The sequence below is a fragment of the Heptranchias perlo genome, chromosome 17 (genome assembly GCF_035084215.1).
Source record: "Heptranchias perlo isolate sHepPer1 chromosome 17, sHepPer1.hap1, whole genome shotgun sequence".
Classification (NCBI taxonomy): domain Eukaryota; kingdom Metazoa; phylum Chordata; class Chondrichthyes; order Hexanchiformes; family Hexanchidae; genus Heptranchias; species Heptranchias perlo.
In genome coordinates this window covers 21235489-21262204 of record NC_090341.1, presented here as the reverse complement: position 1 = coordinate 21262204, position 26716 = coordinate 21235489, and the positions used below count along the sequence as shown (strand labels likewise).

The window sequence follows — 26716 nt, the reverse complement described above, 5'->3', positions numbered from 1 at the left end:
GATAGAGTCCATACTCTCAACCTGTACTCAGGACACAGCAGACCAGCTACGTTATACCGCCAAACAGACGAGGCAACGGAACTACGCTGCCTACATGAAAACCAAGAGCAGGAAGCTTGAGAAACTCGGCATCACCACCAGCAACGACCAAGCTTCCCCTGGTACCACGGTTGCAACCACAGGGAAGTCTATTGTCAATTTATCCGACCACACCCTTCAACCAGACGAAATCGAAGTTCTCAGCCGAGGGCTCAATTTCTGCCCCACTACCAAAATGGACCCCACTAGTCTCGCGGCGGACACAGAGGAATTCATCAGGAGAATGAGGCTCCGGGAATTCTACCACAAACCCCAAGATTTCAGCAGCGAACCCAATGAGACAATCGACGATCCGGAACAGCAGACAGAGGGATCCGTGGTACAGCAACCGAAGAGGAAAGAGTCAAACTGGACTCCTCCGGAGGGTCGCTGCCCTCAGCTGGACATGTATGCTCAAGCTGTCAGGAAATGCGTCAATGCCAGATTCATCAGCCGCACTCAGAAGACAGTCCAGAATGTCACCCGAGCACAACGCAACGCCATCAACGCTCTCAAGACCAACCGCAACATCGTCATCAAACCAGCGGACAAAGGAGGAGCCATAGTCATACAGAACAGAACAGACTATTGCAAAGAAGCATACCGACAACTGGACAACCAGGAACACTACAGACGGTTACTTGCAGATCCGACCAAAGAACACACCCACCAGCTCAACAAACTGATCAAGACCTTCGATCCAGACCTTCAAAGCATCCTACGCATTCTCATCCCACGTAATCCCCGCGTGGGAGACTTCTACTGCCTCCCAAAGATACACAAAGCCAACACACCCGGACGTCCCATCGTATCAGGCAACGGAACCCTGTGTGAGAACCTCTCTGGATACATCGAGGGCATCCTGAAACCCATCGTACAGGGAACCCCCAGCTTCTGTCGTGACACTACAGACTTCCTACAAAAACTCAGTACCCACGGACCAGTTGAACCAGGAACACTTCTCACCACGATGGACGTCTCGGCACTCTACACCAGTATCCCCCACGATGACGGCATCGCTGCGACAGCATCAATACTCAACACCAACAACAGCCAATCTCCGGAAGCCATCCTACAACTCATCCGCTTCATCCTGGATCACAATGTCTTCACCTTCGATAACCAGTTCTTTACCCAAACACACGGAACAGCCATGGGGACCAAATTCGCACCCCAATACGCCAACATTTTCATGCACAAGTTCGAGCAGGACTTCTTCACTGCACAAGACCTCCAACCAACACTATACACCAGATACATCGACGACATTTTCTTTCTATGGACCCACGGCAAGGAATCACTAAAGAGACTACACGATAACATCAACAAGTTCCATCCCACCATCAAGCTCACCATGGACTACTCCTCAGAATCAGTTTCTTTCTTGGACACACGAATCTCCATCAAAGACGGGCACCTCAGCACCTCACTCTACCGCAAGCCCACGGACAACCTCACGATGCTCCACTTTTCCAGCTTCCACCCTAACCACGTCAAAGAGGCCATCCCCTATGGACAGGCCCTGCGAATACACAGGGTCTGCTCAGACGAGGAGGAACGCGATGGACACCTACAGACGCTGAAAGACGCCCTAGTAAGAACGGGATATGACGCTCGACTCATCGATCGACAGTTCCGACGGGCCACAGCAAAAAATCGCATAGACCTCCTCAGGAGACTAACACGGGACGCAACCAACAGAGTACCCTTTGTTGTCCAGTACTTCCCCGGAGCGGAGAAACTACGCCATGTTCTCCGCAGCCTTCAACATGTCATCAATGAGGACAAACACCTCGCTATGGCCATCCCCACACCTCCACTACTCGCCTTTAAACAGCCACCCAACCTCAAACAGACCATCGTTCGCAGCAAACTACCTAGCTTTCAAGAGAACAGCGTCCACGACGCCACACAACCCTGCCACGGTAACCTCTGCAAGACATGCCAGATCATCGACACAGATACCACCATCACACGAGATGACACCACCCACCAGGTGCATGGTTCATACTCCTGTGACTCAGCCAACGTTGTCTACCTCATACGTTGCAGGAAAGGATGCCCCAGAGCATGGTACATTGGCGAGACCATGCAGACGCTGCGACAACGGATGAACGGACACCGCGCAACAATCGCCAAACAGGAGGGTTCCCTCCCAGTCGGGGAACACTTCAGCAGTCATGGACATTCATCCACCGACCTTCGGGTAAGCGTACTCCAAGGCGGCCTTCGAGACACACGACAACGCAAAATCGTCGAGCAGAAATTGATAGCCAAGTTCCGCACCCATGAGGACGGCCTCAACCGGGATCTTGGGTTCATGTCACGCTACACGTTACCCCACCAGCGAACAAATGTTATCTGTTTTTAATATAATGGGTCATTTGCTGGCTCTCTCTGCCTTCCGGATGTTTCTGCCTCTCTCTGTGTTTTTTTTTCTCTGTTTTTTTTTCCCTGTTTGTTTTTTTATTGAATGTGTATTCGGAGGTTCTGCAGGTAACACCTCTCTGTCTGAACACGGTGATTGCCTTGGCAACGGGCAGTTGCAGGGGCAGTCTGTAAACACCATTTATTATTGTTCAATATGTATAAATGCGTAGGCTTCAGGGAGATCTTGAAACATTTGCCTGAGGAAGGAGAAAATCTCCGAAAGCTTGTGAATTTAAAATAAAATTGCTGGACTATAACTTGGTGTTGTAAAATTGTTTACATTTTAAACCTGGTTGTCATGTGATATTGGAGTACTCTTGTGCTATGGAACAAGATGAAAAGGTGGAGGCGGGGGTTCCCAATGGAGGGCTCTCTACGCTGGAGTCCTCCCCTGCACCTTTGGAGATCTGGGGTGGAGAGCGTTGCACAAAGCAGTCTAGCTTTTGAGCTATTTCACGGACACCCAGGTCGCCTGTAATTTCTGCGACCTGGATGAGTCCGTGTTTCACGCCTACACAGAATGTCAGAGGTTGCAGCCCCTGTTCCACTATTTAAAGGGGCTGCTCCTCAAGTTCTAGCTGCAATTCAGTCCCATGCTCCTGATCTTTGGCCATCTGATGGGGGGGGGGGGGGGGGGGGGGGAGGTGGGTAAGTCGGAGGATCTCCTTGTGGGAGGAGCTCCAGGGCCTGAACAAAATCCAGGCTGGACGCGGCCCATAGGGGCGGTTGCTCCAACTGTCTGTCTCTCTTCCGCAGCATTCTCCATGCCCGGGTGGCCCTGGAGAAGGAGCATGCGGTGTCTGCTGGAATCTTGAGGCTTTCCACGACCAGTGAGCACCGCAGGGACTGGAGAACAAAGTTGATCAGGAAAATGGCATTTTGGTTTAATTTGGTTTAATTGGGATGATTCGGTATGCCACAAAAGAAAGATGGAAAGTACAACTCCCGTGATATAGCTCTCCCTCCCTCCCTCCCTCTCTCTCACACACACACACACACATAGAATTTGTCAGCTACAGTGGGAAATTCCGAGCGACTCAGGCACAGGTGAAATTGTTAACCCATGCCCCTGATAGAAGGGCAGGATTATCTGGAGAAATTATTGACAGCATTTCTAACATTTAAAAACAAACAATAATCAATTTTAGAATGTTTAATGATTTTTTTTCTAATGTGCATTTTAATGTGTTATGCTATTTCCAGCTGTTCACCTGAGTAAAGAAGAAAACGGGGAGACAAAATGAGTGTGAAGAAATTATGTGAGCAATTTCTGGTCTTTGTTAGTTAATAAATGGCAACTTTGATTGCTTGGTTTTTTGTTCATTCCTCATTGCTATGCTTTGATTCATTCACATTTAGTCAATTAGATATTTGGTATTTTAACCACGGGCGGATTAACATACAAATATGGGGCCCGCCAGTATAACACGTTTGTGTTTTAGTGGATCGGGAGGGGGTTGTACCATGGAGGGGAGGCGGGCTGTGGAGTAGCCCTGAATGTTCTTAGTGCCCAGGGACCCAAAAATTCTTAATATGGCTCTGATTTTAACACATAAATGGTTATTTCAACTAATTATTAATTTTTGCTCTCTGGATGTTTGTCACTTGAGGTATGATATCCTGAGATGTGATGCTCTGAAATATGACACTTTTGATACGAGATGCCTTTGAAGCAAGGGATGTAAAGTGGATATTGGAACATATGATGGAAAAATCAAATAAAGACAGAAGCCTCAATATTTACGGGGAGGCGGGGATGGATGAGGGGCCAGGTCACCCAGAAATGCCAGGAAGGCGGAGGTCCTGACGAATTTAAAGGCAGGACCTCATTATCATTTTTTTTACTCCGTTTCCTGCCCGGCAACCAGCCAGATTGAGAGGCTGGCTGGCTGCCGGGCGGGAAAGCCTGCAGTAGAAAGCCGGAGCCAGGGTCCTTTGGGCACGGTCTTTGGCAATCGGAAAAGATCATGACATGGTGGGGGTAGGGGCTCAGAGTGCGGCAACAAGGAGGGAAGGAAAAATCAGAGCACAGTGTGTGGGGAGGCAGATCACGGGGGGGCAGGAAGTTCATGGGGAGAGAGGCAGATGGCGGGGAGGAGACAGATTGCAAGGGGGTCGGCCGATTGCAGGGAGGGAGGCTGATCACAGGTAAGAGGCAGATCGCGGGGGAGGAGGCAGATCGCAGGGAGGAGGCAGATTGCGAGGATGGAGGCAGATCACCAGAAGGAAGCAGATCGCGGGGATGGAGGCGGATCACGAGGGGGTCGGCCCTTTGTGGGGAGGAAGGCAAATCGCTCTGGGGTCGGCAGATCACGGGGGTCGGCAGAACACGGGGGTGGGTGGGTCAGCAGATCACAGGGGGGAGGGAGGCAGAGCGCGGCAGAAGATTTGCTTGAGGGGCCTGGGGGATGTACAGCTGCTCGTCCGGGCCCACAAGCAGCGCTCTAATAAGGACTTATATACTGGAGCCAACATCTCCCACCTCCCTTTAGCTGCCGGGTTTCCCGAGCCCTGGGAAACCCGGACAGCAGCAGTTAAATTCAAATGGCTCCCAAGATCTGAGGAATGCAGCCTCATTAACATATTATAATGACAGACCTGCCTCTCCAGAGCAGGTTACTCAGACGCCCCCAGCCCCCCATCTGCATATGCTGGGCCAATATGCCCCACCCTCTAACCCCACTTCACTTGAAGACTACATTTGGTCTTGACTCCCTGTGTGAAACACAACAGGAAATTGACTAAGAGTAGAAAAAAATTGTAAACAACATTCAGAATGTTTAGGCTGAAATTCTTGAGTAAACCATTACGTCTTTAATAACTGATATGGTTATATCCCCCTAAACTGCAAAACAGTTTAATCAATCCACATACATTGGGCTTATTGAGAGACAGCTGACACATTCAGTTGATTAAAGATCATGGTAAATCTGGATAAATCTCAGACTATCCATAAAGTAATATCCCTGCCAGAGGAATAGTCTCTTGAAAATCCATCAACATCATCTTTAAATGATGGGGCAGGATTATCACCAAAGTCTCTTCTCTGTTTGCATATCACTGTGCTTCACTTAAGTCGTCACCCTGCTGCAAATCGTGAAAGTGGACGAAGCATTTGGCCAAACATCCTGGGCAGATGTCAAGATGAATTCATTCTTCAATGGTTCAATTATATTGCTTCTTTTTATACATATAAAAAAAACTGCAAATGGAGTTTTTAAAATAGACATTGTATTGTGGAAGGAGAAGATTAACCTTGGAGTTGGCACTAGAACTAAACTTGGCTGTGGTTCGGTTGAAAGGTAATTTTTTTCAGGACCTGCCCATAATTGAGTACAACCTTTTACTGATCTTTTCATCATATTTTATCCTTAACCCAAATTTGTTTGATGGCTATCAGTGATTTTTACAGCCTTGCCTGTAATATGACAAGAACCTGGTCTAGAGAGAATTATTCCTGTTTTGTATCTGCAGATGTGGAAGAGGAGCAAGCTTTTTTTTGTTTTCCTGATTGTTCCTCCTGGACATACTCTTAAGGAGGGAGCTTTCTCCCTTTGGGATGGTTTTGTGAAGCATTGCTTATGATACTGCAATGAAAAGTTTTAAAATTAATTAGATAGGTTCAGATTTATTTTTCAACCCTACCATCTTCTCATTACAGTTATTTTTTTAACATCTACCTAAACAAGCAAACAGGATCTTTTATTTAACATCTTATCTGAAGGACAACACATCTCACAATGCAGAAGTCTCTCAATAAGGCACTGGTGTTCCAGCCTATAATAGGTACCCGAGTTCTGGTGTGGCGCTTAAGCCAACAATCTTCTACCAAAAGTCAAGAGTGTTACCAAATAGGCAAATTTATATATATCCAAACAGTATAGCAATTAACGACGGAACTCACAGGAGCATTGCATCCAATTTGGGGCAGCACACTTTAGGAAGGATGTGAAAGCCTTAGAGAGGGTACTAGAATGGTTCCAGGGATGAGGGATGTCAGTTACGTGGATCGACTGGAGAAGTTGGGGTTGTTCTCCCTAGAGCAGAGAAGGTTGAGAGAAGATTTGATAGAAGTGTTTAAAATCATGACAGGTTTCGATAAAGTAAATAAGGAGAAACTGTTCCCATTGGCGAAAGGGTTGAGAACCAGGTTGAGGACACAGATTTAAGGTGATTGGCAAAAGAACCAAAGGCGACGAGAGGGAAAACGTTTTTACACAGCAATGTATTCCAGATCCAGTTTTTGATCTGGAATACACTGCCTGAAGGAGTGGTGGATACAGATTCAATCATGGCTTTCAAAAAGGAATTGGATATTTGAAGAGAAAAATTTGCAGGGCTACGTGGAAAGAGCAGGGGAATGGGACTAACTGGATTACTCTTACAAAGAGCCGGCACAGGCTCGACGGGTCGAATGGCCTCCTTCTTTACCGTAACAATTCTATGATTCTATGATTTCATAACTCAAGAATATCAATGTGGTAAAAGACAGACATGTAAGTTGCAAAACTTTTTCTATTTAATCAATCCACTGTTCATTGATGTATATTCTATGAATATCACACACCTTCAAAATAAAATAAAATTAATATTTTATTTAAGTAACTATGAACCACTGATAATAACTCATGTTATATAAGTTTTGCCATGTTTACTAACAGTGGTTTGGAGGTCTCTTGCTGAAACTATTTTTAAAAGTTATACAAAACCCTCTCCCAGTTATCTACGAAGCTGACAGGAACACACTACCCTGCAGCCACTCTCAGCTTGTTCCTCTCATGCACGTATCCATCATTCTTCAGATCTGTCTCTTGTCTCTCCTACTATCTCATTGCTCTACATTCCTCTTTCTGTTGCAGTGAGTTCAATTGTAGAATGAGTGAATTGTAACAAACTCTTTGAAAATTCACTCAAATAGTGACAACATTTTTTTTTAAAATGACATCTCTATTGATGATCTAAGAAGTCAAACTTTTTAAATCAGAAATGAAATGAAGATGATATCATTTGACTCGGTAGGCACTGTATGGCAGGAAGTGGTGAGTTGCAAAAATAAACTATTGAGTCACTTCCTGAGTTATGCAGGCTATGTCATTTCTAGTCGCACAACATCAAAATGATGTTGGGGTTCCATTCCTGGTCAAATTTAAAATTCAGTCTGCATAGAACATTACAGGCAAATTATTATTGGTAGAACTAAATGTTCTTAGTGTCTTACATTTCTATCTTAAATAATATAAAATATATTCAGAAAGTCATTTTAAAGCTACAATATTATAATACATGCATTACTACTATTCTCATAAGTTTACAAAAGATGTTCCTAAATATCTATCCGTAAACTTTCTAACCATTTAACAGCAACCAAACTTGCATAAAAGTTCTTCCATGCCACCACTCAGATGGAAAATAAACCATTCATTTACAATGTAGCAAAACCTCTGTTTGGAACCCTCACAAGCACATCCTGGGTTAGACCTGAAGACGCATCATGGGTGTACTTAGCCAACAGTGACTAGTGAGAAGTTGCATGACAGTTGTAGTGTGTTGATCGATCCCTTAATTTGAATCCTGGGGTCTGACTTTGGGGGGACGGCAAACTTCTCATTGGTGGATAAACTCCAATCTTTCTGCTAATGCTCGATGAGAGCTTTTCTTAGAAAATTTTCCAATATGGATTTATTGCAGGACAGGACATATACCAGCAGCAAGATTGTGAGTATTTTGGTTGAAGGAGTATCTGAATGTTAGTGTGAGTCACATTTTTCTTGAAAAACAAATCTGCATTGATGTGATGTTGCATCATTTTCAGTCATCCAAAATTGTGTTCCTCCTCAGTGCTGATGAGGAAATGTTTGAGAGAACTAGTAAGGATTCAACCAGTGATAAAGAGTTACCAGAGATGATGCAGTCACAGTGATTAATTGCATATCTATCATTCTTGGATGATGGCTTTTACCCCACAGAGGAGAGAATTATTCTTTAGGGGTATATACGAGCAAAAGAATAGTGATTTGGAAAGTAAAGCTGCCCCAGGTAGTGTCAGTTAATTTCTATTAGGTAGTTGCTTAATAAGTGTGACTCTTGATGCTTCTTTTTACTTAGTCCCTGAGGTTAGGTATGTATCCGTACACCCTGGAGCACAGGCATGCAGTGCCCACGAGTTCGACAAATGCTAGTGGACTGATTGCCTCATTAAACCAGATCTGACAATTGTAATTTGAATTGCTTTTTATTTACTTTGGGACTTCAGTTTGGACATACCATCTACATCCATACCAACTGTCAGCTTTTCAACCTATGTATCAGCTTGTTAGCATTTCATAAGAAAATTAATTTTTTTCACTGGGACTGAAGGTTGTTAATTCAATTGATCAGTCGGAAGACACAACTGGAGGCTGTCAGAACCAACCAGATCAGTTAGAGGCAGAATGGAAGGCTGTTAGAACTTATAATTTTCTCCCACTGTTGGTTGTAGAAAGTTTTGAGATGAGCTGATTTGGTTTCCAAGAATCACATTTACAGGTACTTTTATTTCGTGTTGGTCCTCAAGGAAGTTTTATATATTAAATAAGCCACCAAAATACAGCTTTTAAAAACTTTTAATTTTCCTTAAAGGAATTTTCTGTTTTTGTCTTATAATGTTTTATTTTCCTCACGGCTAATTGCAGTCACTTTTTTGAGATATGGAGAATGTTCGCTGGAGTGAATGCATTAAGTGGCGTTATTGATCATTTCTGTCACTGTACTGATGCGAAGTACCAAGGTTTGGAAACAAAGATTGATGTAGAGATGGAAATGAGCTTCACTTTGTTTAAATAAATTACACAGAGGTTCCCATATTTAGGACTTCACTGCTGTGATGTGTATTGTTTACAGTGTACAGTTGACCTGTTTATGTGTGCATTACATTGCTTGATTATGATCTGTAACCTAGCTGTTTTCGGTTTGTTAACACATACATGGTTTAGGTACCTTTGTTCCATTGAGTAATCAGGGAGAGAGACTCCACAACCTATGTTAGAGCAGGATACATCCATAGGGAAATATGAGGAGAGACATTAATAACCAATAAGAATACAATAGATTGCTATCCCCCAGAATAGAGGTAGTCAGGTGTGCTAAGAGCACATTTTTTTTGATCTTGGGATGTGGACATCACTGGCAAGACAGCAATTAGTCAATCCCATAGTGTTGGGCAGAATCACATGTAGAGCTGATATGAGGGTAGGTTTCCTTCCCTGAAGGACATTAGTGAACTGGTTTGGTGCTTACAAATCCAGCACCTTTCATTTTTTTTCTGGTGCTAGTCCATAAATTAACAAATTTGTTAAATTCATTTTTACAACATTCTAGGATTGGATTTGAATTCATAGCTAATAGGTTAATAGTCCAGTACTTTAACCACTACACCACTGTATCTGTTGTTGCAGAGGTGGAAGTAAGCTGTCTTCATGATGGATAAGATGTAGGGTTTGAAGCTCGGCACTGGGTTGAACAAGACACCAAGGTTTCACACAGTCTAATTCAGCCTGACCAGGTGTTTGGGGAGGGGAGTTAATGCCAAGGTGGTGGGTCTCATGGGAGAGGTAAGCTTGGAGAAGGTGGGAGATGATGGGAGAGTAATTACACACAGATTATTGGAGGTAGGGTCAATTTTAAAATTCTCATCCTTGTTTTCAAATCCCTTCATGGCCTCACCTCTCCTTCAGCCCTACAACCCTCTGAGATCTCTGCAATTCTGGTCTCTTGCACATTCCCGATTTTCATTGCTCCACCATTAGCGGCTGTGCTTTCAGCTGCCTAGGCCCTAAGTTCTTGAATTCCCTCCCTAAACCTCTCCGCCTCTCTTTACTCCTTTAAGATACGCCTTAAAACCTATTTCTTTGACCAAGCTTTTGACCTGGCCTAATATCGCCTTACGTGACTCGGAGTCAAATTTTATTTGAAAACACTCCTGTAAAGCGCCTTGGGATGTTTCGCTATTTTAAAGGCGCTATATAAATGCACGTTGTTGTTGTTGTTGATGAGAGACCAAAGGGAGCAGGAGGAGACGAAGGAGAAGTATCAGCAGAAACAGTTACATGGATGGCCTCATTCATTGTATGTTTGGACTTTGTACTGGAGGTGAGGGTGGTGATGAATGACTGTAGCAGTTATACATCTATTCCTGAAAATTCAAAGTAATTTTTTGCACAAAAAATTAAATTATCCAGTTAATTTGAATTAAGCAACATAAAACAGTATTTACTTTTAGTGCTTGAAAACTTTTGAATTTTAGATAATTCAAATTAAGTCCCTTTGAATTAAAAGGAGTAGATTGTAATAATAATGCACAAGATATTATTCTGTTGCTAAGGTGAAGTGTTGAAACTAACCAGTCCCTTTACAGCCATTGGCCGGGATTGTCGGATTCTATCGAAAGCAAAATACTGCGGATGCTGGAAATCTGAAATAAAAACAGAAAATGCCAGAAAAGCTCAGCAAGAGAGACAGCATCTGTGGAGAAAGAAACAAGAGTTAACGTTTCAGGTCGAAGACCTTTCATCAGAACTGGAAGATGTTAAAGAGTTAAAGTTTATAAGCAAGTACAGAGCCTGGGGGGGAGGGAGGGGGAGAGGAAAGAACAAAAGGGAAGGTCTGTGATAGGGTGGAGGGCAAGAGTGATTAAATGACATAAGGGATGATAGTGCAAGGTAAGGAGGGTGGTAATGGGACAGGTTAAGAAACAAAAGATGGGTCTAGAATAGCTGTGACTGGCAATAGCCGAACCATTATCAGCACTTGTTGTCCGAAAAAATGGGAGCAATGGTTATGATCTGGTTATTGAAATCATTATTGAGTCCAGAAGGTTGTAAAGTGCCTAAATGAAAGATGAGGTGCTGTTCCTCAAGCCTCCACATTCAACATATCATCCTTCGCCATTTCCACCACCTCCAGCGTGATCCCATCAACAAACACATCTCCCCCTTCCGCTCCCCTTTCAGCATTCCAAAGGGACCACTCCCTCCACAACACCCTGGTCCACTCTTCCATCACCCCCAACACCCGCTCTCCTCCCCATGGCATCTTCCCGTGCAAGCGCAGGAGATGCAACAACTGCTCCTTCACCTCCTCCCTTCCCACTGTCTGAGGCCCCAAACACTCCTTCCAGGTGAAACAGTTGTTTACCTGTATTTCTTTCAATTTTGTATACTGTATTCGCTGCTAACAATGCAGTCTCTTCTACATTGGGGAGACCAAATGCATATTGGGTGATCGCTTTGCTGAACACCTCCTCTCTGTCCGCAAGGGTGACCCATCCCACTCTGACCTCTGTGTTCCAATGAAGCTCAACACAAGCTTGAGGAACGGCACCTCATCTTTCGTTTAGGCACTTTACAATCTTCCAGATTCAACATTGATTTCAATAACTTCAGCTCATAACCACCGCTCCCATTTTTTTGGAAAGCACGTGCTGGTTACGGTTCTGCTGTTGCCATTCACAGCTACGCTAGAACCACCTTTTGTTTCTTAACCTGTCCCTTTACTTCTTAACCTGTCCCTTTACCATCCTCCTTACCTTGCACCATCATTCCTTTTGTCATTTAATCACTCCTCCCCTCCACCCTATCACAGACCTTACCTTTTGTTCTTTCCCCACACCCGCCTTTTCCTGGCTCACGATTTTTCACCCGTTCATTGTGGGCGGAAATCGCGACTTGCAGAGCAGATACCAAAAATCTCTCCTGCAAAGTCTAATTATAATAAGCATACATAATCAGAGTTTAATTGCTGTTTAGTTTGGTCAGGGACTCTAAGAGGCGCTGATAAATTTCGGTCAGAAAAAAACAGAACAAAAGGACTTCCTCATTTTTAACACTATGAATTGTGATTTCTAAATTGACGCTTTCAATGTTTTTGTGATACGCAGGGGGAGGGGAGCTGCAAAGGATATTAGTCCAGCAGTCAGTTGGTTAATAGATCTGATCCTTTTGAGCGCATGCGTTAGTTTTAGTCTATTCTTGCAGCTTGGGGGTGGCGTGATGTTAGTCAAATGGTAGGAAAAGGCGGGTATTTCTTGTGTTAGGAACAGAAGCAATGCTCGCATGAAGCTGCGGTTTGCAAATATATTTAAAAAGATAAAAGTGAGAGGAAGCGGCGCCTTGAGCTCCGTTATTTGCAGCGTTGTGGTGAAGGGGCCGACGATGCAGCGCCTTTAAGGAGGCGCAGGGGAAGAAGGTTGTGTGTGTCTAAAGAATCACCATCTGCGTTCCACGCTTTCCGACTGCTCAGTGAAACTTTGTGTCTGGCGGATAGAGAGCGTAGCACCACGGTAACCCTGGCGGTTAGATACACGCGGGTTAATTTTGTATCCTTTAACTGCAACATGTCTGCTAGTCTTTTGAATTATCCACGAGCAGACACCTGCACTGGGCCCTCACTTCGAAATTATCAATTACATGTTTGAAACAAATCCCGAATTTTGTTTAGTATTGTATCGATCTTCAAATAAGACTTGAACTCAATTTGCCGTCTACCTTTAAAAGCAATAACTGCAATTGCTTATTATATTGAACTGTGATAAAGGAGAACATGGGTCTCTACTCTCATAACTGGATTTTGATCATGGCGAGCTGCATAAGTTTTTATTCTGAAGCCTCAAAACTGAACATCCCCAAAGTTTTACTCCCTTATGCTAGAAGCACAACGGTCAATTTTACCCTGGAAGCAGCGGAAGGATGTTACAAATGGTAAGAGTGAACGAGATGGGCTGAACTGACCAAGCGATAATCTAATTCTATTTTTGGAGCATGTTCGCGATTTTGTCTTTTCCTTTCGATATTCAGTAACGAGTAAATTGCTGGCTGAATCCGTTCAGCCACTTCCATTGACGGCACATGTGTAGTGGGCGCTTTGCTTGAAGGTTACACGCCATTTCTTAGCACAGACCCACTGCATGCACCATTAACATTAGGGGATCGCCGAGTCTATTTTTACCAACCAGATTGTATAAAATATACACTGGCCAGTCAGTTGCCCGACTTTATAAAGTGCTGTGCCCAGTATGTGTGAAATCGGTTTAAATTCTCATCATACTATGATACGCTTGTCACCTAACTTTTGATCAGTTCGAGTGGCAGCGTCTACACGCTAATAATGTATTTTGTGAACTACCGTACTTCCAAACACCCATGTCCTAGCCTCTAGGGCCTTTTAAAAAAAAATTTGAATGACGTATAATCCCTTTGATTTGTGGAGCCATAAGATTTATGCATTTGTCTATTTCCGAGGCACTATATTCACCAGAAAATACACTGAGGCAAATGAGCGGATTGTATGGTTATCAAGATGAATAATTTTAAAACAAAATGACATTTTATTGATGACTTAATTGCTCCCTATCTTGGTCAAATACAAGGAAATATATAGAAACTAACCCAGAGCTGTGGAGAAGGGAGGCAATTGCTGGAAGGAAAACGACATATTATGTAAGCTTTTTTTAAATATAAAAGGGGGAAAACATACAGTGGGTGTTTTTTTTAAAGCAATGTACATCAAAACATGTGATATTAAAGGAGAGTATGCCTCCTAATGAGTGGCATTTGACAAGTTTCTTGCTCTTCAATCGGTCCAGTTTTCATCTCACTGCTAATGTTCAATGTCCTACTCAGGATATGGGGTAGGACATTTAGGACTGAGATGAGGAGAAATTTCTTCACTCAGGGTGGTGAGCCTGTGGCATTCTCGACCACAGAAGGCTCTGGAGGCCAAGTCACTGAATATATTTAAGAAGGAGCTAAATAGATTTCTAGACACAAAAGGCATCAAGGGGTATGGGGAGAGAGCAGGAATATGGTATTGAGATAAAGGATCAGCCATGATCATATTGAATGGTGGAGCAGGCCCGAAGGGCCAAATGGCCTACTCCTCCTGTTTTCTATGTTTCAAATCTACTAGCCAATGAGCTCCTTTGTATAACAAGTGTAAAAAAATGAATTGTAGCTCAGCAAAGGGGGTGAAAATGTATATTAAATGTTCATTCTTATGGTCACTAGCATCAGTGTGAAGTACATTTGTTTTGCACTGATGCAGTTATTGTGTAAATGCAGTCTGCATCCAGTCTGGCATCAGAGCAAAGATGAGTGATAATTCCTGGAAGAGGCAATGTTGCTCTTGGTCATCGTGGGCCTAGAAACCAAATTTACACTCAAACGTAGCATCGGTGGAAAGCTGAGAGATTTCCACTGACACTAACCTTATAGTGTAGTGTAAATGCACTGTTAAGAATATAGAAATTAACTATATCATTAAGGGGGAAAACTCTCCAGAGGAGTCATACTACACAAAGAAAGATGGTAGTGGTTGTTGGAGGCCCATCATCTCAGCCCCAGGACATTGCTGCAGGAGTTCCTCAGGGCAGTGTCCTAGGCCCAACCATCTTCAGCTGCTTCATCAATGACCTTCCCTCCATCATAAGGTCAGAAATGGTGATGTTCGCTGATGATTGCACAGTGTTCAGTTCCATTCGCAACCCCTCAGATAATGAAGTAGTCCGTGCCTGCACGCAGCAAGACCTGGACAACACCCAGGTTTGGGCTGATAAGTGGCAAGTAACATTCGCGCCAGGCAATGTCCATCTCCAACAAGAGAGTGTCTAACCACTTCCCCATGACATTCAATGGCGTTACCATTTCCGAATCCCCTACCATCAACATCTTGGAGGTCACCATTGACCAGAAACTTAACTGGACCAGCCACATCAATACTGTGGCTACAAGAGCAGGTCAGAGTCTGGGTATTCTGCAGCGAGTGACTCACCTCCTGACTCCCCAAAGCCTTTCCACCCTATATAAGGCACAAGTCAGGAGTGTGATGGAATACTCTCCATTTGCCTGGATGAGTGCAGCTCCAGCAACACTCAAAAAGCTCGACACCATCCAGGACAAAGCAGCCCGCTTGATTGGCATCCCATCCACCACCCTAAACGTTCACTCCTTCCACCGGCGCACCGTGGCTGCAGTATGTACCATCCACAGGATGCACTGCAGCAACTCGCCAAAGCTTCTTCGACAGCACCTCCCAAACCCATGACCTCGACTACCTAGAAGGACAAGATGTGGAGATGCCGGTGATGGACTGGGGTTGACAATTGTAAACAATTTTAAAGCACCAAGTTATCGTCCAACAATTTTATTTTAAAATCCACAAGCTTTCGGAGGCTTCCTCCTTCTTCAGGTGAATGTGGAAATGTGGAAATGAAATCCTCGAACCTATCGCATTTATAAATTACAGAACAATGCCTGGTGATTACAGATAGTCTTTTCAACTGCCCGTTGCCAAGGCAACCAAAGTGTTCAGACAGATAGGTGTTACCTACAGGGCCACCGAATATACAAATGGCCAGAACTAAAAAAAACAGATGATGTGGAAATGCCAATTAAAAAAACAGAGCGAAGCCGAGTACAGATGGGCAAAATTGTACAGCTCATAACCTGACAGTTATGTGCTGGACTGGTGGAACTATTGTGTACAGCTGCTGTTAGTTTATTCCTGATGGCAGTTTAATAATTACAGTATAGAAGAAAAGTATAATTATGGTTTCTTTTCTTGTAGGTGGTCGACGAGACCAGAGGTTGCTAGTATTGAACCTATAAACCCAAGTGATCGACAGTGTTCGCAAAGAGCAGTTGTTTTGGCACATGCTTCCCAACCAGCTCGCCTGACCAGTATTATTTTTGCTGAAGAAATAGGTATGGTTTTCTGCATAAACGCTGGTATTATGAAAGCTAAAATTTATACAATTATATAATAGATAAAGTTTCAATTTTCTTTTTATTGCTCAAGGTTTATGTCACTGAATACACTTGGGTTATGCTGAGCTGTTGAAACTGAGCCTTCTGTTATGCTATCTTCATCCAAGGTCTGAACAGCCCATTTTTAATTTCTAGCTCCAAAAATAAGCACAGCAAATGTTTAAAAAGATACATTTTTTTGGTAATTTTATATTTTCTCATTTTTGTTTTCCCATTACAATTCCCTGGCTAGCAGTTGGGTGAGTAGGTGGATGGCTTTGAAGCTGCTCTTGGGGCTTCTGTGTAAGCAGATAGGAGCAGGTATCTTGGAGCTGTCTGGGGTAACATGTCCTTTATCTGCGTGCTTTTGCCTCTCGGTGCTTTCTTTTGAAAGCGCAGTTGAGATTTTAAAATTTGTAGGACCCATTACAAGCATTTGCTAATGCCTCTACATTCTGACCAGTATTAGTTTTTAGTTATATTCTTCAGATATTTAGAGTGTGTATTGTTCAAGGTGAAGCTGTACCTGTTAATAACTCGTAACTTGAATTTTTCTTCATTCATTGAACTCCACAAACTGTTTTATTCCTCTGTGGAGAAACTGACTTATTCAGGCCCAACTGCTGTATCCTCAGTTCCCTTTCTTTCTTGAGATGTACATGTCCTCATTCAATACTAGGATCTCTCTGTTGCATCCACCAGTTGAGAGACGGGTGGAACCTACAATCAGGCCTTGACTGCAAGGATGAGGATTGATAGAATCATGACAAGCATTTTAAAAGCAGCTAAATATTTTAGCTTTCCGGGTATTGGGCAAAATCGTCTGGAGAGAAATGTTGGCTGCTTCACGTAATAGCCATTTATTTGTATCTGTTTCAAAATAATTTTCAGTATTTGAAAAACGCTTGTTTCCAATTGGAAGATCTTGAGTGGACAAAAAGATGAGTTATTTTTGATACCGGTTGAATGAAGTATTGATCATTTTTTTTTACTTGTGCTTAATTACTCATGTGTCTTTTTAAATTTCCAAGTTTTTCTTCTTTGATAGCAATTGGCCGAGTTTTGCGGTGTGATGCAATAGTTGACCTCATCAGTGAGATTGAAATTGTGTCCACAACTCGTGAACTTTATTTGGAAGATTCTCCACTGAAATTGAGAGTTCGAGCTTTGGATGCAGAAGGTATGTAACTAATTACTTAGCATCTAGCACTGAAGTTCTGTATAAATATAAATTCCATCTTCCTTAGCTATTTTAATTCTCTTACGAGTACTTTTCCATTTAAAGCTTCAGTGATACATTGTGTTACAAGTCTTTTGCATTCCCAGGCACACATTGGTAGGAACTGAAGAGACTGAACTATTAAATGTTTCATATTGATGTTCACTGTGAGATAAGTTTCCAAGCGAGAGGCAAATTTCAAAGATAATGTTGCTTTTCATCCCTTGTTCTGCTTCTGTGATTAGCTGAAAAATGAAAATCTGTGCTTTTAAAAAAAAAATGCAACTTTTTACTGATGTGTTTTAGGTAATATTTTACTGGGTAGGAGCTTATAAAAAACTTATTTAGTATATTCAGGGAGGGACTTACTTTGATTTAATGGTTCTGTATACATTGTACATTGATGTGATGTTACCCCCCCACCCCGTACCCAATTATCTAATATATTAAAAATCTTCTTGTCTACTAAACCTTACTTCTTGGGCTCGATTTTAGGGTCGGGTTACCTGCGGGTTTCCAGCGGGGGGGGCCCCGAAAATCCCGATCTCCGATCACGTGACCGGATTCGGACGAAATCCCGGCCACTTCCGGGTACCGCGCTGACGTGCGGGGCTACGCGCGAAAGCCACGCTGGTGGGAATCCCGCAGGCAATTAAAGCCAGCGGGGTTCCACTTGAGAGCACTTACCTTGCTCGTTGTGGTCAGTTAATGAGCTGAAGCAGCTGTCAAAAGAGGAAGTGTGGGATTTTACGTTCAAGGCAGTCAGTTTCCCACACTGGGGGAAACAGGACCCTTCAAACCAGGCGTGTTGCAGCCAGCAGCCTGTGGCAGGTGCCAAGGTGCGCTCCACGGGGGAGAGCCCTCACCCACGCAGGAGGCCACCGCGTCACATAGGGCAACCCCTGCCCCCCACCACCCCCCGGCCAAGCCAGAGGACAGACCGACACGAAACCGCAGCCCCAGTCCGAGGACCCACACACCTACCCTGCACAACCCCTCAGACCAACACCTGCCAGTTGGGTGGTGTGTGGACACCCTCGGAGGACGAAGAGCATGACCAGCACCAGCAGCCTCGCAGTCCACGCCGTCCGCCGCAGAGACGTGGATCCCCCCAACACGGTGTGGTTGCACGCCCACCTGCACAGCAGGAGGGAGGGCTACCGCAGAGAGAGACGCGTCGCAGAGGGCACTACCCTCGCCACAGGGTCCACAGACCGAGGCGCAGCTCCCCGGACCTCTCTGAGCAGCAGTGCACAGGGAGGCGCAGATTCGCTCGACATGTAGTCGTGGAGATCTGCAGCCTCTTTCATGCCAAGCTGCTCCTGGCTGGCCCCAGCACCAACTGCTTACCTGTCGCTGGCAAAGTCACCACTGTCCTCCACACCTTCTCCTCCGCATCCTTCCAGGGTGCAGCCGGCTACACCGCCGATGTCTCTCAGTCGTCTGCGCGGACGAGCCCTGCAAATACACCTGCACCTACTCTGCAGTAACACGATGGGTGGCATCAGTGGTGGGTCCTCATAGTGATACCCAGGAGCGGGCATTATTGGACACAATGGACAGGATTCGCGGAGACATGGCAGTGGTGGTGTCAATATAATGTGTGCTGTTTGTGGCTCTGAAATTCAATATGGGTAACACCCATGACAAACCCTCAGACACCCTTGTGCACCCCCTTCATGCTGACGAGACGTTTGCCTTACCCTGCCTACTGCACATATGTGATGCATGCCCTGTGGCTGCAGCACAGGTGGTGGCAGGTTGAGTGAGGCTGGCCGTGAGGGAGATGCACGAGAGGGTGAGTATGGGATGGAGCCATGAGATTGTATGAGGATTGGGTCGCGTGTTAGTGGCAGGATGAGTACTGGTGAGGTGAGTAGGTGGAGGTAAGATGAGGATGGGGTGTGAGTGGGCATGAAGGGTGATGTGACAGAATAGTGTTGGCGGTGCCGAAGGAGATTTGGGGTGGGGGCAGTGTTGTGGCAGACGGAGTGTAGGGGAAAGACTTCGTGTTCTCACTGCGGCTGACCTACTGCGGTCATTGCAGCGCCTCCTGCACTGTATGCAGGTGGGCCATATGTTGGTGGCGCAGGTGACCCCCTCTGCCACCTCGAGCCAGGCCTTCTTGGTGGCAGAGGCAGGCCGCTTCCTCCCGCCCGCCGGGGGGAAGATCTGTGTCCTCCCCCTCCTCCTCACCCCATCTGATGATACCTGGGGTGAGGCATCATTAAACTGGGAGCAGCCTTCCCCCTGGGCTGCTCCATGATGCAATTTGTCCCATTGGTTGCAGCATCTGTCAGTGGAGGACTGCCCCTTGAACTAGAGAGCCTCCAGCTGACAGATCGTACTGCGCATGCGCAGCCCGACCGACGCGCAGGCCAGCGCCGTGGACCCCGGAGGAGCAGGTAATTGGATCCTATTAGTGGGTTGCCTGCTACGATCGCGTGGGCAACCCACTAATTTCGCCGTTCGCGTTTTCGACGCTCCCGGAGGACCACCCGCTGGGAACCCGCAGGCCTGCTAAATTCGAGCCCCTTATGTTTTTGTTGCACCATTTGTCAACTTTGCCCAATATAAATTGCTGTTTCTCCATTTATTATGGAAACTGCTTATGTAAACTTTTCGTGCTGTAATTACACTCTCCTGCCAGTGGCAATGTCTGTAGCATGTAAGTTTTGCATCTCTCAGTTCCTTGCCTGCTCTACACAGAAACTCCCATGCTCCAGCCAACTCTAGTTCCCTGCTTCCCAAATTGCTTTAAGCATTGCTGTGTAAGTATATAAACAGTATGAAATCAAAGTATATTATGTAAAACTAAGTACAGAATATTTGACTATAAAAATGATAAGGTATAACTTCAAAATGGAGACCAATTTATGTCTCTGCATCCTGGTCCAATTAACGGCCGTTCTCTAATTCTGTTTCACCAGAGGATACTTTTGGTCTTGACTTGCTCTGTCAAGGGAAAACCCCATGTAATATGTTAAAGTTTTGAGACTTCCGGTTTGTGTCACGATGTGGCTATAACGCCATTTCCTTCACATTGTTTCCATCGCACCTGCGTGTTATGCCTTTGTGCTAGTTTTTAACCTGTTTTAAAATGCAGAAATATATCTACCATTATACTTAACTTTCAGTCCTCCAGAAGCTATCTACTAAGGCATCCTTTGTTTTCCTATGTCCATTCAGTTTCATTCTGATTCCACCTCTCCACCCACGGCCTGTGGTCCTGGCCAGATTCCTTCCCAACTTGCTACCTGCAACATCCCACTGACTGCAGCCCTAGCCAGAACCTTCTCCGTGCTCTCAACCAGCTGCCTTTCACCAACCTGCAGCCCTGGTCAGGTTCCTGGTGCCCCCAAACACCTGCCACCCGTGATACCCCAACCCAAATGACACAGGAAAAAAAAGCAAAAGTTGTAGAGCACAAAGAAAGAGACAGAAAATAGAAGTATAAGACAAACCAGCAGATGAGAAGAAAAAGAGATAGAGACTAGCAGAGAAAGAGAGACACCAGCACAAGAGAAGAGATAGTGGAAGCAAAAGCCAGAGAGAAAACCAGCAGTTAAGAAATACAAAACTAGAGCAGAACAGAAGCAGCACATAAACACAGAGAGTTAGCAACATGAAAATCACCAAGACAGGTAATAAAAAGACTTCACCTCTTGTGAGCTTTGCCATGGAAGATTTACTCATGAAATATTGAAAGTTGTATGAATGAGTACACTTCCTGTAACACTTGTACTTACTCCCTGTAAAGGTTGCAGCCATTTCCATTTCTGTCATGCTGGAACATACCTATTCATTTTGATTACCGTCGCTTGAGCCCTCCAGCTTCTGTCTCCAAGGTGGATGGTATTGGGGTAAAATGAGGGATCTTCTAACTTACATCTCCATATAGGTGGCAGTGTGCTCAAACCATGATCTCCTGAAGTTGACTCTTCTTGGGTCTTTTGGCTTCCTTATTCCTGGCATTGGTTTCCTGCCGGGAACAGGATCAGTCTTTCAGGCTCTTAAGCACTTTGAATGCTAAAAGTTATTCAAGTTGAATCAAAGTGCGTTCAGTGTATTGAAGGAAAAAAGTGAACATAGTGAAATAAAATAGGAAATAGTCTTATAAAAGCAGTAGACATGGCCAGTGCAATGCTGCAAGAGGAAAAGATACTTAAAAATCAGTCCATTTGCACTCCACTGAGATGTGATGGTGCAAACATTGTAGTGAGGTTCAACAATGTATATAAAATGGTGGTCTGTACAAAAAGTATATCTCAATTATATTTGAAAAATACAGGTCTGTTTTTGTTAGCATGTCCACATATATTTTCATATTCAAGCTCTTAATTGCCACTGAAGTGGCCAAATGGTATAACGGCTGTACCATGGAGTTGTAAAAAATTAGTTCATGTCCATAATTCTTCATGTAGTGAATTTCTGATCTCAACTGGGGGGAAAAAAAGCTTGCATTTATTGATAGTGCCTTCACGAGATGAGCAAGAAGTAGGGGGAATTCACAGGAGATGACTCAAGGCATGGTTTAAGAGGTAAAATATGAAGAGGCTTTTGAAGAAGGGGAAAGGTAGCAAGGCTAAAAGATTGAGGGAGAGTTCCAAAGAGTGTTGATATGTTGAATGAAGACTATGCTACTGGTGGAATGGAAGAATTGGGAGAATACATTGTAAATTGAAATTCGATAAGCGGAAGGTGCATGGTGTGACATACTGCAAAGATGTTTGTGGGAGTAGGGTGGAGCAAGGATTTGAAGATAATTTTGAAATCACTACACTGAGGTACAGGGGATCAATAGAGGTTGACTAGAACAGGGGTGATAGGCAAGAGAGACTTCACGCATCATGGGTTGCAGGCTTCAGGGTTCTAGATAAGTTTTTGTTTGTGAAGGGAGGAGAGCGCATAGGAGAAATGGATCATTGAGGTCACAAAAATGTGGATGAGGTAGTGGATTAAGGTTAGTGGCAATTGTTTTGAAGCGGAAGTAAGTGGGCTTGACAAAAGACCGAATGTGAGGTTTGCGGCTCAGCTCAGTTGTGCAGTACGTTGGAGGAGTAGTGGGAAATTAGAGGAGGAACAACATTCTGCGCTGCTCCTAACAACGAGTTATAGAAAAATATTTGCAATGGCCTCCTACCCATCTGGTTAGAGTATAGTATGAGTAGAACCTAAAATTTAATTTTTTTTAAAAATGGACAATTCAGGAGAAGCAGATGATGGTGAAAGGCAAGGCAAATTATGAGGTATTTGTAAAAATGTGCAATTACAGGGAATGTAAAGATACTTCGCTCAAAATGGGTGAGATACAGTAAGACCAGGAGAAAAAGCTCATTAAATTTCTTGAATGTTGTGTTTGACAAGCTTTGTAATTTTTCAAAGCTCTTGTCAGTGAGGATTCATTAGACATTAGCGTAAGTTGGAGAATCGGGACATAGTGTTACATCCCTATCTTTGATTAATGTTTGTATATAGTGAGGCTTCCAGTCACCAGTGGAGCTTCATGAAATAACCCCTGATATATGTACATTTAAACTTATGACATAATTAAATGTTTGCACTACTTATTCATGATGGATCAAATGTGGCTGTTTCATATTTTTCTAACAGTGAGTTTTTCCAAAGGTGTGAGGTAAGTTTTTCTTCAACTTAAAAAAAACCTAAAACCAGTTTCACTCTGGTAGAGAATGTGAGGTTTGAAGCTCAGCTCAGATGAACCATAGCCAGCCATAGGTGAATGTTATGAAGCTCATCAAGCATTGTCAATCAAGTATACAGTGGTGTTCCCCAGGGGTCAGTATTAGGACCACTGTTCTTTTTGATATATATTAATAACCTGGACTTGAGTATAGAGGGTTTAATTTAAAAAATGACACGAAACTCGGAAATGTAGTAAACAACGTGGAGGATAGTAACAGACTTCAGGAGGACATGCGGACTGGTGAAATGGGCAGACACGTGGCAGATGAAATTTAATGCTGAGAAGTGTGAAATGATATATTTTGGTGGAAGAATGAGGAGAGGCAATTTAAACTAAATGGTACAATTTTAAAGGGGGTGCAGGAACAGAGAGACCTGGAGGTACGCATACACAAATCTTTGAAGATGACAGGACAAGTTGAGAAGGCTTTTTTAAAAAAAAAGCAAATGGGAATCCTGGGCTTTATTAATAGAGGGATAGAGTACAAAAGCAAGGAAGTGATGCTAAATCTTTATGAAACACTGGTTAGGCCTCAGGTGGAGTACTATTTTCAATTCTGGGCATGACACTTTAGGAAGGATGTCAAGGCTTTAGAGAGGGTGCAGAAGAGATTTTACTAGAATGGTGCCAGGAATGGGGGACTTTAGTTATGTGGAGCGTCTGGAGAAGCTGGGGTTGTTCTCCTTAGAACAGAAAAGTTTAAGAGGAGATTTGATAGAGGTGTTCAAAATCATGAAGGGTTAAGATAAAGTAAATAAAGAGAAACTGTTCCCATTGGCAGAACGGTCAAGAATCAGAGGACACAGATTTAAGGTGATTGACAAAAACTAAGGTAACATGAGGAAAAACATTTTTAGGTGGCGAGTAGTTATAATCTGGAATGTGCTACCTGAAAGGGTGGTGGAAGCAGATTCAATTGTGGCTTTCAAAAAGGAATTGGATAAATACTTGAAGGGAAATGATTTGCAGGGGAATGGGACTAACTGGATTGCTCTTACAAAGAGCCGGCACAGGCTTGATGGGCCACATGGCCTCCTGTGCTGTTTTTAGTATAATACTATGATATAAGTGGTTCCACGCATTCCTTTACAATCAGAATGTGATATTGCCCAGGGTATGATTACATAATTGATGGACGATCACCTGCATTTACCATAGAATTGAGGGTAGGCAAGTTGAGCTAAAAGATGAGGCATAGGTCTAATACTTCAATTGCCCCACTGTCCTTGATTTACCAGCAACAGTGATGAATTCTGTTACTGTCATTACTTTCTGCTGATGTTTGAACCACTCTCTTGCCATATATGGCCCCTTGTAACTTTCAGAAGTCACTGTCAGAACTTGAACTGCAATGGAGAATCCATTGCTTTTGACATGATGACGGTGATGTCTGCTTCATTACATTGCAAGCAATCTTCTGAGGAAATTTTCCATTTCTGAAGCAGTTAGCACTTTTTTTTCAAAAAAAAAAGAAAAGTAATTGAATAAAAGAATGAATATAAGTAATAAAGCACATCTTAAATAGTGGTGAACACACTTTTGATGTTACAATGGTTTTTGTTAATCTTCTGCAAGTGGAAACTTTGCATGAACTGTCCATATTCCCAAAGCTTTGCTCCTCCATAGTGTTTGGTAGAAGATGCTTACCTTAAAACGTTTTTTAAAATTTTGAAATCTTTCCAATTTAGTTAAGTTTACACAAATTTTTAAAAAAGCTACGCAGCTAATTGACCTTTTTAAACATTCAAATTAAAAGACCCCCCACCAATTGGATTTGGGTTGATTATGAAGTGAATCCAGAACTGGTATCAAGTAAACATGGATTAAAATCTCTAATTTATACTGTGGCCCAGATTTTCTTGGGGACTTGCACCACTTTTAAGTTTTAAGCAGAATGGATTTGCTCGGGTGATGTAAACCAATGGTCCATCTGTTCCTTTATAATGCAGATGATCTACTTAGAGATTGCAAGCTGTTTTATTTAAATCTGATATTTCCAACATTTAGAAAATATTAGTTCGTATTACATGATTTTTTAAAATAGCTTTTCTGTGACTGATGTGCATGGAGATTTGACCAAAATGATGTAGATTTTACAGATTAAACAGCATACTAAGAAGAAATTATTCCCCTATTGTCCATAGCTACTCTTTGTAGCTTTATAATGTAAGACTTATCTGGCTTTGTTTCGCTGTCATAGGAGGTACTCCATCAGCCATTTGCTGCTGTGGGCTTTCTTCCTCTCTCCCTTCTCTTCCCTAACCTAGAGTCGTTAAGACCAATTATAGTATCCCTACTGTGGACCTGGTTGAGATCAGTTAATTCTGAACAGAACAGTGATGGAGCCTATAGTTTATTTGGCTCAGTGCCACACTGGGGCGTGAATTTACTTATTGAGCCACTACGGCACTCTACTGAATGTTTTCAAAGCAATCAATGGAGGGAGGGACACTTTGAGACACCAGGAATTTGTGCCCAAAGTACGCAGCAGAGTTGGGTATCTGAGGAAATCAGAGCAACAGAAAGGAGACTGGAACAGCAATGATTCAGGAAAGAAGGTTGCTGCCATAAACTGGGAGGAAAGAGGAAGATATAAAGAGTGCCTCTGTGAACTGAGGGAAAGGGAAGAAAAGTGCCACTATGAACTAGGAGGGAGGGAGTAAAAACAGCTGGGGCAGCATAAGAGGAGGCAAGTGGCAAGAATGGTAGAGTATTCTTTCCATTGTGAAGAGTTTTCATATAGATTGTCATTCTTAATGAACTTGTAACTAATTAAAACAAAATTACTTTATTACTTTTAATGTTCTGCTGTTTGTAAAATGTTACTGTTGCTTTAACACTTGAAATTGTTCTCTGCAATATTGGTAACAAACCATTCAGTATATCTTTACTGATACTGTGCAGTGCAATTTCAATCTCTGTAATTATTTGAGAACTCTGGATCCTAATCCCATGTACATGTCTGGCCAGTGGACCTCTTGTTATGCTAATACAGTATCTCTGGATTGTGCACTGTCTCAATAGTCACAATTGCATTGTGCATTTGTATGCTTTCCAAAAACTTTTCATGAAGGCACAGGCTAAAGAAATTGGAATCAATGTTATCAGCACTTCGATAACCAGTTTCTATGAAAATCTTTCAAATTAAGATGTATGTTTTTGAAGAGACACAATTTAAGCTGAGTTACAATCAGAAAATTAGCTCAGATTGAATATTCAGGATTTGAAAGACACAAATCATGAATTTGAAAGACACAAAATGTCATGTGTTGCAAATTCAAACTCCTGCAAAATTCATGGCGGCAGCTCCATTCCCCCCCCCCCCCCTTTTCAGGGAATACTGTTCCTCGTCACGACATAAGGTGGTGATGCAGTCATATTTTGACAGGATATATTATTCCATTTGAAAAAAACAACTCTTTTACGCTGGCTTTCATTTGGCTTTCAAGCATGTGTCAGCATTTTACTTTTTCAGAGTGTCATGAAGTGGATACCGGTCACTATCACCAA

General features: G+C 43.3%; 1 protein-coding gene across 1 annotated transcript in view; it reads left to right on the top strand.

Annotated features, from left to right (window-relative positions):
* The first annotated feature begins 12541 nt into the window (after positions 1 to 12541).
* Positions 12542 to 26716, top strand: part of nup210 (nucleoporin 210) — a 102704-nt gene continuing 88529 nt past the window's right edge. Inside the window, exons 1-3 of the mRNA XM_067998695.1 lie at positions 12542 to 13241; positions 16105 to 16241; positions 17332 to 17463. Of these exons, the coding sequence (XP_067854796.1) occupies positions 13084 to 13241; positions 16105 to 16241; positions 17332 to 17463 (427 nt within the window). The 5' untranslated portion in view covers positions 12542 to 13083. The remainder of the gene's footprint in view (positions 13242 to 16104; positions 16242 to 17331; positions 17464 to 26716) is intronic.